Raw genomic sequence first — 12,723 nt, forward strand, 5'->3', positions numbered from 1 at the left:
TTACCTTAATTAAGAGTATTTAGAGTATATAATCAGGTCATATGGTAGAGCAAAAATGTACTGTACTTCTCAGAAGTGTATACATCTGGATATATATCAAATGTGTATATGTCCTTATAGGTCTGTGTGCTTGTCTGTGTGTTTATATAAGTACAAAATATCTACTTAATTCATTATCTTGCTATGAGTATCTCACTAGGGTGGAAATCACAGAAGCAATATTTCGTCTTTTCCTCACATAAAGAGGTAGGCTTAGCTTGTTCTGTTTATTTTTGATAACACACAAAAAAAAAAAAAAGAAAAGAAAAAGAAAACCAGAATAAAGACTTGAATCAGTAATCAATATTTTCATAAAATAGATGTATGGAACCAACTGAGTTTTATTAATGTTTACAAGCAAACTCAAAATAGTCAAAAACTGGATCTAATATTATAGACATAGGACTGGATATCCATCCTAAAGTCAATATTAAGAGGGATAATATATTTTAAAAGTAAAGAGTTGTTGATTTAGTTCCTGTCTCTGACATGTGTGATCATGCCAAGCCACTTTCACAAACTCATGATCCTAACTTCATGTAGTAGCAGAAATAATATGACTCTTGTAAGTTACACATAACATATCCATCTGAGAACCTTTTACAGGACCTAAAACTATCTGAGTACAATATTCACTTTGTGAAATGTATATGATAATATTTTTTCCCCATACCTTGTCTGCTTTATTTGTCTGTATTGTAAATTCTTGGATATAAGATCTGTTTCCTGTTATGTGTCTGAGAATCAGTAAGTTAACAGTGCCTTGACATTGTACGGTCCTCTAAGTACAACTCTGATATGAACAGTTATAAACATTGATGCAGATGCTATTTCAGGTTGATTCTCAAGTATTTCAGGTGGATTCTCATCAACAGGATGCATGAATTGCTCTTGACTTACTGATTTCTCGTAACCAGGAATCTAGAATCTAGAAAAAGCTGTCATTTGAAACCAAGAGCATTGTGACATTAAATGCATCTTTAGCATTGTATACAGTGATCATGGAAGTGACTCTGTTCCTGCAAGATGAGAAACTGTAGTTTTAATATATGCAGTATTCTGAGAAGATACTGAAGCGTTTGTGTGTTGTGGAGCATTTTGCTCAGGAGGTTTTCAAGGATCCTCTGGCATCACGACAGTTTTCATATTCTTATCCAGTATTTTAACTGGAGCCAACAAATTTCCAGTGTGATGATTACCAGGATTTGATTACATTTAGCAAGCCGTGGAGTCCCTTCTCTCTGAAGACAAACGGCTGCCAGAGACAGATTTACCACTGACCAACAGTGTTTTTATGCAAATGTGCCTGAGTGCACTAACCCCAAATTATGGTAGTCATTCAATCTCTTGCCAGGACAGCAATATTTATATATTGCAAAGATAAATTGGATATCAAAATCAGTTCCATTACAGAGGGAACATTCTCTATGTAAATCAGTATTTCTAATCATGATTCTTCCTACTCACTACCCCACTTTGCTTTCCTTCCAAATGTGTTTTCCTATTGTGTATTCACTTTGAATATTGAAGTGTTCAGCTAATGCCAAGCTAATGGAAAATGTAAATGCCTTGCTAGGAAAGTTTAAAGTCTCCAAGTGTCTTTCTTCATGCCCGGGGCAGTAAAGGACGCATATTCACAGATAGTGTTTTGTCTGCCACTTGAGTAAGTTTCTGTTTTGGACTTCTATTACTCCTGCTCTCTGATGGGAGGAAATGGACAGTCGTCTCCCTAGAGACTTCATCCTTCCCATCAGGAATGAGTGCCAGGGGTCAGATGCTCCTCTGCATGCCAGTCACCAGCTGCTGCCAGCAGCGCTACCGAGGCAGAGTTGCCTTTGTGTGCTGAAGGCTAATATGAAGAGACACGTGAAGTCACTTGGTTTGTGGAAGAGGGCAGGAGAATCAGGGTGCTGTGGAAGCATTCCCACACACTAATGATTCATTCACACAGAAGAGGAAGCCTTCAGCTCTTTTATGTAGCTCAAAGCAGAACAAACTGACTCAGGAACCCCAAGGCACCAGGCAGTAACACTTTCCTAAGGTGCTGAAATGCACTCTACAGTAGCTCACCTGTGAGACTTCAGTTCTCATTAGGCAATTAAACGACCTGGCTGGATAGAAAAGCTGCTCAGTATGGGATAGTTGCTATTTGTTTACTTCTAGCTCCTCAACTAATCTAACCTTTAATCTCCTAAAGCTACAGCCTCCAAAAACTGGTTGCAATAGCTGAAACATCCATTGCAGCATGCAAAAAACTTTGTCAATACAGTCATCAATTGATTAATTTATCTTTAGAATAAATTTATAGAAGACAGAAGAAATACAACTTGCCTAAAAATACAAATTGCCTACAAAGAAATAATTTATAAATATACTTGGTAGACACACAGTATGTAATTTTAGAATACAATTTGAGGATCAAAATGAAACAACTTTCTGAATTAGGTCGCAGGCACAGTTTGAACACATATCATGGGAAAATCCTCATTATAATCTGTTATAAGTCAGGGAATCGTTGAATATCCCAAGTTGGAAGGGACCCACAAAGGTCACTGAGTCCAACTTCTAACCCCACACAGGACCACCGAATGATGTTTAGTGATCAAGTCCATTCATTATTCTGAACTGTAATTGAATAGCAAGAACAGTGCCACTAGGTCAACCTACCAGTTTGTGTATCTCAGTGTCTGACCTCTAACAACATCTTCAGCTTATGTTGCATGATTAGAAATAAAGCATAAGAGGGCAAACTTACACTGATTTTCTTATAAGATACCCTGCAGGATCTGTATCAGTTTAGAAATTTTTTAAGACTAGTGTGGTATCATGGTTTAACAATATCATAAAAGTAAAGGCTTTCCTGTTTTTTTCTAGAAGAGATGTGATATCCCTTTGTTCTTGTATTTAGAGAAATGCTGAATATCAGTACTGTATTAACCTAATTCGTGCTACCCAAGATTTCCTCTACCTATATCATTTTTCCTCCATTCATCTCCTTCCTCCCTGAAGGATTCTAGTCTAAATTCTTTGCTTACAGAAGTTATTTGTTACTGTGTCTAGATGCCCTTTTCTCTTTCATCTCTCACCTTGCATATCGTTTTATGCATTACTGAACAGTAGATTTAGACTGTAGTACATGGAGGTACTCGTCATACTATTTGAACAGATTTATTTAGTTTTTTATCAGTATTGATCATCAAGCAGATATTTTTATAGAAGTAACCACTCTAACTCCATAATCTTAATTTCTGCAGGACAACATTAATTGTAACCCAGTGTAATATATACATGTATAGACATATACACATAGACAGATTTGTTTCTAAATATGCATGAATATAACAGGCTACACATATGTCATTAGCTCTGTCAGTTAGCTCTATTTCCCTTAATGGACATTAGATTGCATGTATTCAATTTTCTGCCTTCTTATTGTTCATCACTCTGTACTGTGAAATTCTTAAACAATATTTATAATTGGCCATTGTTTTTACTTTGCTGAATCCTAAGAAACTCGCTATCTGGTAATATTCCCAGATTAGGGGAATATGTTGAACAGTACAGAGCCCAGCACAGATTCTTCTGAGAAAACAATGACAACTTCATACCACAGGAATGAAGAATGACTTTGCCTTTCTTATCTCTTAATTTAAAATAAGGCTTGACCTCTTTTAAGAGAGTGTAGTTTCTTTCAGAGTTGTTGGTGAGGACCTTTTAAGGACAAATGCAATCCATTCATTGTTGTCTTGATCCTTTATATTCAACCAGCATACCCAAATTTATATAACACCTTTGAGGAACCGGACTAAAATATCCACACAGCTTTTGTTCACCTGAAGTTCTTAAAAATTTATCTCAAGGATTTGTTGAAGTGAATGTTGCACACAAAATCATCAGGTGAAATGTATTAGCAAGAGTGCTAATACTAATATGCCCTAAGATAAGTTTTCCAAATAATTACATTTTTTACTTAGTTTTTAGTGCTTCTGAAGGGCGGTTATGTCTAATTGCAGTCTGACTCTAAAAATACTCATATTTTGCTTAAAATAACCCCACTATAGGAATGCCCTATAGTAAATGCTACATTTTAGAAAAATACTTCACTTTTTTGATAAATAAGAATATTGTTTAGTTCCATCTTCTAATGTTTAATAAACTACATTTTTAGAGATGTGTGATATGGATCAAAGGGCAGAATTTGGCCCTTAGTTACCTGCTGTTACTGGCACTAGTCACTAAAAAAATGATGCATCAAATTTATATCACTGAAAATGTCACTATTCTGAATCTTGCATATGTTGCCTGAGCTGTCAGTAATAAAAATCTGTTCTTAATTATTCTCCCATTTAAAAAATAATCATTTTCTAATAACCAAGTGAAAAAGAATTTGATGTTTTCTTTGGCTGGAAACATTTTAATGATTTAGTGCATCTATAAAGTTTTGTGTGCTTTTGCAAATTAGTGAGACTTTCCCATTTAAATCTCTATGACTATCAAGAAAAGCAGAATTTGTTTAATTATGAGTTTAAAGTTTACAAATAACAAGGAAAATATTTAAAGACAATACCATCCTTTAAACAATTCAACAGAAAACTCAACGTGCAAAATTGGATTTACATGTGTTACAGAGATGCTAACTATAAAAATGCATTGTTAAAATTAATTACATTATATATTAAAATAGAATCATAGGATCATAGGGGTTGGAAGGGACCTCAAGATATCATCGAGTCCAACCCCCCTGCCAAAGCAAGTTCCCTACAGCAAGTTGCAGAGGTAGGCATCCATGTGGGTCTTGAATATCTCCAGAGAAGGAGATGCCACAACCCCCATGGGCAGCCTGTGCCAGTGCTCTGTCATCCTCACCGTAAAGTTCTTGTGCACATTTGTGCAGAACCTCCTGTGCTGCAGTTTCTGGCCATTTCCCTCTTTTTTTTTTTTTTTTTTTAATTTTGCCACCTCATTTTGTTCTTTAACAGCAAATTATACAGTTTGCTTTTGCTCCATTAATACCATGTGGAATATTTCACTGTGATGAGAACATCAAAATGGCAAAGAATGTTAAAAAAATGAAGGCACTAGATAGCATCACATTTCCTGAATGGAAGCAGAATAATCTAGACTGTAAATCCTATTTGATTTTAATTTCTTTTTTTCCCCTATCACAATATTTCTTTTAGTTAATTACCCTCATTCAAATCCCAAAGAAGCGAACAGAAAAGACTCAGTTTAAAACTTTGGTCTAAACTTACAGATATGATGATAATTGGCATGAAATTCTACCTTCATTGAAGAATGAAAGATTCAAAATAAACAAAGAGCAATGAGCTCTCCTTTCTCTGTTTTCTTCAATGTGATGATAGGCTAACATTTTAGCTCATGGCTCTGAATAGCCTATCTTTTGGAAACAGGGATATTAACAGCCAATCTATAAAATATACATAATACAAAGCTAAAAAAAAATAACTTTTTTTGCTAGTCCATCTGGTCTTGGCAGCATGTATTTAAACCAGAGCATATTAAGTACTTCATACAAAACACCTCAGTTGTTTCCAGATAACATTTCATTACCTTACTTGATCGCTTTACAAACCAAACTGCTATAATACTATTTAAAATTCTGATTGTATTTCTGTGGGTATCAAAAATTCTAGGCAAAATTTGTCCTCACTCCTTGAACTCAAGCAAACTAAAATTTATTTTGACAGGTACATTATATAAATGTTTTTGGAAATTTAGTGCCAAAAGGCTATGTAATCAAAAAGCAGTATGAAACATACTGCTAGCAAATAAGATGAATAGTTGCTGATAAGTTTTTTTCTGCCCTTTTTGCATTGAATCTGTGCACTAATTAGGGTAAAAATACAATGCAATATATATATATATGGTCTCATAACTTAAGATAGTACGTAATGCATTCACACATAGTCTGAATTAGAGTTCTACACATCATTTGGAAAGGAACCCTAGCTCTGTATAGAGGACTGATTTTTCCTATGTTAAATTTTAAATATCTATTAAAGCCATAAATTTGAAAATATAAGCATAAGAAAAAATCTAAAATACAAATATATTCTCTGAAAAAGAGTATTTCCTGTTTTCTCATATGCTGAGGTATTCTTTCAATTGTATATATATATGTATATATATATAGAGAGAGAGATTTAAACAAGCCATGGAGATTATTACTGTATTATAAAATCATGCCAGTCAAGATATCTTAGAACTGAGTGCCAGCAGGCCCAGGTACTTCAAAACTTTAAGCTAAAATCAATTCTTAGTTGTTAGAAAAGGCAGTTCACATAATTTTTTATCTGTTCTCAGCTGGTCTTCTGACCAGCTTGCTAGTTAGGGTGAAAACTGTCAAAATTATGTCTAAACCAAGAGCTAATTTTTTCAACTTTTTCAGATCTTAGTGACCAGCTTATGGAAGTGGTTGGTCTGGAAGGAGCCATGGAGATGGGTCAGATATATACAGGTCTGAAAAGTGCTGGAAGACGACTTGCCCAGTGCTCATCTGTTGTCATCAGGTACTGGCAGATTTAATTTGCCCCACACCGTTGTATTGAACATTAAAGTTTTATATATTATAAATTGATAATATATTTCACTACTACACTTTATTTAACAGTTTAATAGTCATAATTACTGAACTTAATGCTTGTGAGAGTATCGTTTTATATGTTCTGTTAATATTCTATGCCCACATATCTTCCTTGCTTTAAATGTGTCAAAGAAAGAGAGAGAGAAAGAAAGAGAGAAGGAAAGGAAGAGAGAAAGAAAGGAAGAAAGAAAGAAAGAAAAGTTGTTTACATTCAATTTTTACTTGTATTCAACTGTCATTTCAACCTATGAAGAAATACTGTGAAGCAGTTACAGGAGGAGAAGTATGAACATCCTGGTTCATTTTACTGACATGCACTCTGTGCAGATTAGAGCAAAGAGACATTTAACATTACTTTGACACATTTTAACCTGTTTATAATGCATTTCTCATCAGAGAATAGTAGCATGTAATTATTATTTGTAAAGCACTTGTTTGATCTGTGGATGTCAGTGCTCTCTTTTTAACTTGGTTATTTACTGAACTCTGACAAGTTACTATTAATAAATACATTCATATGTGTAAGCTATGAGCAGTGGAGAAGATTAACTTAGCTGTGTTTTATCACTTACTATGATAACAGTGACCAGTATGTTTACAACAGAGGAAATTTAGATTCAATCTTAAGGAAAAAATAGTCTAACCTTTGGATTAGACAAGGGCTGTAAAAGAGAAATGCACTCAACTTCATCAGTACAGAATTTTTCAGGAAATTTTTCAAAATTTTAATAAATCAAAAGTTACAGAATGATAAGACCAAGAAGACTGAAATGAGGTGTTAATTAACAGAAGAGTCGAAGTCAAAACTTACTTAAAGATAGTAAGTACAAATTCCTGAAGTTAGTGACATATTTTTGAGATTATTCTCAAGGACCGGCTTCAAATTGCTCTCTCACGAGGGTGAGGAAGAGAAATGAGAATGCAAAGCCATTCATTCCAACCTTCCCTAGGTACTGAGGTACAATATTTATAGTCCCAAATCATCTGCAAAAGAACTAGAATTATCTCAAACCTATATGAGACTTCATTTAATGTTCTTTCCTTCTTCTTCTTCTGACTGTTGATGACAGTGGTTAACACTACAAGCTGCTAGTCATTTTTAAATACTGTCATAGACAGAATTTCCACTGATGATCATGAGTGATCAACTGACTCATTTTTCCACTGTCCAAATTGACTGTTCTATATTACATTGAATTGTCCAGACTATAACACAGTCTGACTATAAGACAGAAATATAGAGTTGGAAAAGATCATCTAAAAGATGATCAAATTATTTTAGTTTTATCGTTTATCTATGCTTTTCTAAATATAGTACCAAAAGTAGGCATAGAACAGCTGAACATTTATATTAAAATCAGTGATCCATTACTAACAATTTAAATCCATAACATGGTAAATTAAATCTTCTGAACACAGTAGAACTGTCTGTTGTTACTGATCTGTATAACCTGGTGTTAGACACAAGCAAAAAAATGTCTTTTATGATTTTAGTAAAGCAATAATAGAGCTAAGATTTATTTCTCCTTTTCTTTATAGCATTCAGTCAAAATATTAAAAAAAATAGCCGCAAGATTTCTTTCTTTTTTTCCTGTTAATAGTTTATTCTTGAAGTTCTCACATAAGTCTCTTTATTTCGCAAATTGAATACTGTTCTCCCGTGAGAGAGTAGAGTCTAGCAAGATGTGTGCAAGGTGTCTGCCTACTAAGCAACTTAGTTACTTTTGTTGGAGATTACATAGAAGCTTGCATAAATCTGGTGTATACATGTGTGCCATCACATATATCTCCTTAAAAAATATATTTATCAATTTTGTCCAGTTGTATTTTCTTATTTTATGAAATATATTACTTTAGGACCAGCAAGTCTCTTCCTATGCAGATAGATGGGGAACCATGGATGCAAACCCCCTGCACGGTAAGGATTCAGTTATCTATGAGGAGTAAACTAAAAGTATATAAACTTATTTTTTTAATTAAAAAAAAAATTAACATAGTCACTTATATTTACTGATTTATTTAATTTCGATCCTTGAAGTGAAAGAAATAGGATCTTTCAGTTTGAGACCACTCTTATCATCAGCTTTAGCTCACTTAACTAGCATGTTCATATGCTGTTATTATAAAGCTCAATTTATTATGATGTTTTTTCTGCAGGAGTAAAAAGACAGTTATTTCAAAAGTTTGGAAAATATTCAGAAGGTGCATAGCTTTACCCAATGTGATCGTTTATTTCTGATAATGTATTATTTTATAGTCCCTTGTTGCATTACTGAGGAACAACCAATGTGAGTTTTGATGATAATAAGTAAATCAGTATTCTGTAAAAAATCAGGCAAGACTTCCATTGTGTGTTTGAGAGTTTATATCAAGAACATTATATTTAAAGCTGAAGCCTTGGCTGTACTGATTGAATTATACAAAAGAAATAATAATTAAATATTGTTTTAAAGGAGAAATTAAGGTAAATAAACAGGAATAAGAAGAAATCCATCCCTCCAAATTTGATCAAATAGGGAAGAGCTTGTTCAGAGTAGATTCTTTAGGTAACTCTGGTTATTGTGTTCAGTTGAGGGCGCAGCGCAATAAATTGCAGCACTAAGACCATTAAAGGTCCCTTCCTCACCTATCTTTGATAAATTATAAAGGGTAATGAAATAAGTCAAGATGTTGAAGAATTTTAAGTTTTACATTGTTGAATATAGTCAAAGTAATGTGCAAATTTACTGACTTTTAATAAAGAAAATAAAAAATAAAGAAAAACATTGGTAAGTAGTTGAGTCACTGTCACCTTACAGTATTTAAGTGACAGTAACGTGCCAAGGAAGAAGGTATTGCACTATAGAAGAAAGTAATTCTCCAATTCCGGGTTCTGAATCACTTTTATGATCTTTGGCTCTAGTAAAGTTAAAGGTGACACAGAGAAATAGAAGAGAACACCTTCAGTAATGTACTAACAGCCTTGGGATCTGATAACTTATGGGCTAAGAGGAAAGAAAAGAGTTGCAATAGTCCGTGTTTTTGGGTATTCTGTAATATACTGCTGAACAGTGGGGAGAATGTCTGAAATCTAACTCTCAGTGGTAAGTACTAAGATACTGCAACAAGAAGGGAAACTTGTAAACACACAGTGTGTGAAGGCAGAACAGTAGGGATTTTTTGATGTATTCCAATAAACCATTTGGAGTTAAGAGATATTATCTTTACCTCTTCTACATCAGTGCTTCATTGCAGAACAATGCTGTACCCAGCATTTACTTGCTTGAGAAAAAGACATCATTTTTCAGTTACCAGCTTATGGAAGAGAACTTCTGGAAGGATGCTGGCAATAAGGCATGATTTTTTTGTCTCGATTGCTTGCTCTGTGCAAAATCTCTGCTATCTGACTGATAATGGTAGCAGAAGCTGCCTGCACGACTGAGGATAAACCTGGAAAAAGAGACAGTTCTTACATTTCAGTTACTGCCTTAAGGGAACAGTAAACTATTAGTGATAATTACTCCTGTCCAATTAAAGTAACCTTTTTACAGGGGATAGAAGTGGCATATACTTTACTGTGGAAACTATCCCTTGTGATATAACACTGTTAAGAGAAAATACTTTGTGTTACATAAGAAAACCCCACTGTAGAATGTCTTTCTTATGAGAAGAGCTACTTTTTTTTTTGTGTTACTGAACCACTATGAATTCAGGTAAAGAGTAAGTAATTTATGTTATATCCTTCATTTCTCAGGAAATATTTTGTTGTTTGTTCTGTCTCTGCTTAATATATTTATGGAATTGCTCCTCACATTATTGCCCCTCTACATCTCACATAAGAAAAAACAGATATGGTCCAACTTCTCCCCTGCTCATCAGTATGCTAAAGTATTTCCTTGAAGTTCTTTTAAAAAAAAATGTTTTTTAATTTTTTTTTTTCAATTCTTAGAAATTGTTCCTGAGATGATACCAGAGGTAGATGTTAGCTTTCTCTCAACTAAAGTTTAAGATTTGATTTCTGAGTTCTTCTTCAGAAGAGTGTTCGGAAACCAGTGTATCTGATCACATAACTATGGGAATGATCTCCATCATTTTTATCCTGAACTGGAGTCTGAAAAAATATAAGATCATAATTGATTCTTATGTGTAGCTAGCTAGGTAGCCAAATATTTGAACTAGCAAGAGCTCAAATTTCAGAAAAAGTACGGTGAGACCTACATGAGAATTCTGAATTTTTGTCTTCTCCAAAAACAAAATTGCAGTTTTCTCCCAGAATTACATTTAAGCAAATGATTAAAGACCAATTAAACAGAAAACAACTTGCTCAGATAAAGAAATCCAGAAGTTTTGTTTCTTAGATAATGTATGATTTTGCTTTTCTTTTTATTTCCTCTCCTAGCAAATTTATTTCCTTAAATCTTACAAGAAACTGAGGTCATTATAAAATGATGCTGACATTCATACACCATGCATTGAGACATATGGGGGACATTCCCATGCTTCACATCTGGATGCTGAAGGAATGCTCTTATTAGTTCACTATCTGTGTGCTTTAAAGGACAGAAGCTGTTGTCCCAGCTCAGTACTAGTCTGCTTCTATATACAAGTTCCATGCACGTCAGTTAATTCATGTACACAGATCATGTCCATCAGATAGACAGGGTTGCTGAGCCTCAGCTTTTTGATTCTTGAGTGCTTCAGGCAGAGTGCTATTATTGAAAAAGACTACTATCTCTCCCCCTCCAAAAATGCTTTCATAAGCTGAAATAACACATTTCATTGTGACATCAGGAATTCTGGTTTTCTTTAAGTTCAGTAGTTTTAGGAGCTGACCTAGAAAAATTAGAGATCAAATGGGAAATTAATACAGTTAACATGTATTGAATCAACTCTGCCCCAGGTTGCAAGTAGCTGAGCTCAGAAGTCCTTTTCTGTTTTGTTTTGGTTTGGTTTGTTGGATTTTTTTTTTAAGTTTTGGTACAAATGAGAGAATTTTGCATATAATTTTTCAAGAAATCAGGTTCAACCTGGTCATAAATCTCCTGCTATGTTCCATTATACAGACTAAGGCTGCATTAAATCCCTGTTAAGTATGGGATGCTTGCTGCTCATACAGGCTTGGATGACTGTTTCCCATCAATGAAATCAACAAGTTCACCTTTCCTACTTGTCCTGTCCTTCTCACATGCAGAGACAATGTCTCTCTTAAATGACAATATGAACTCAATGAATAAATAAAATAATTAAAAATAAAAATGTGAAATATAAAAATGCAGTGATTCCCGAGAAGCTTATGATCTGTGATTTTTCATTCACGTCATCAGTTTCAGTACTAGGGAAGTTGCTGCATGCTTTTTTTATTATCTCTTACAATCTCATACTGCACAGTCACCTAATATCCCTAAAAGAAAGCACAAATGTATTCCTATAGATTCTGTGAGTTACCTCAGTCTAAAAATCTAATAAACTTCCAGAATTATTGAATATGTTGAACACACGTGGACTACAGAGTCTGACAGTCACTTTGCACTTGCATAATAAGATGCAGAATCTGAGCATCAAATTTTATTGTTTTCACTGCTTTTTTCTTAATAGAAAAGTCTTTGGGACAAGGAAAGATGATAATGTTATGTTAAACATCTTGTCTGATTAGCAGAGGAGGAAATTCTATCAGAGCTCTCCCAGACAAATATAGCAACATGAACGATATCTATGGTTTCACCTGATCTCCAAACAGGTCATTAATAGTAATGAAACTTCAAAGACTCTCAAGTTAATTCAATAAACTTGTAGCTTTAGCCATCAGGTTTTTTTAAAGAAAAGTAATCTTTCAATTTAGCTACATAAAATATTAGCATTGTTTTGAAAAATCTATAGGAATATTCCATCTTGATAACTGTGATTTCAGTTCCTTCGTCTATTCCTGACTTGGTTGGCATCATGTCTGTTAGAATGTCAGGCTGCTTCATTTGAGATTAAAATGAAGAAAGAAATGTCTACAAAATATGCAAGAATATTGCTTTGATGAAGGAATGAAAATGGTAATACCATACTCAGAGCCTATCTGATGCGTCTGCAGAAGAATAGTTTAATAATCATCT

At 34.0% G+C, this 12,723-nt stretch overlaps 1 protein-coding gene across 5 annotated transcripts in view; it reads left to right on the forward strand.

Moving 5' to 3' along the window:
• The window catches only part of DGKB (diacylglycerol kinase beta), a 329,366-nt gene that overhangs the window by 308,624 nt on the left and 8,019 nt on the right, over positions 1 to 12,723 (forward strand). For all 5 annotated transcript variants that reach the window (XM_065753425.1, XM_065753427.1, XM_065753426.1 and 2 more), the window contains 2 exons: positions 6,449 to 6,569; positions 8,501 to 8,561. In XM_065753425.1, coding sequence (XP_065609497.1) covers positions 6,449 to 6,569; positions 8,501 to 8,561 — 182 coding nt within the window. The remainder of the gene's footprint in view (positions 1 to 6,448; positions 6,570 to 8,500; positions 8,562 to 12,723) is intronic.

The sequence above is a fragment of the Cyrtonyx montezumae genome, unplaced genomic scaffold (genome assembly GCF_038088225.1).
Source record: "Cyrtonyx montezumae isolate F1298 unplaced genomic scaffold, pur_monq_1.0 scaffold_8, whole genome shotgun sequence".
NCBI lineage: Eukaryota > Metazoa > Chordata > Aves > Galliformes > Odontophoridae > Cyrtonyx > Cyrtonyx montezumae.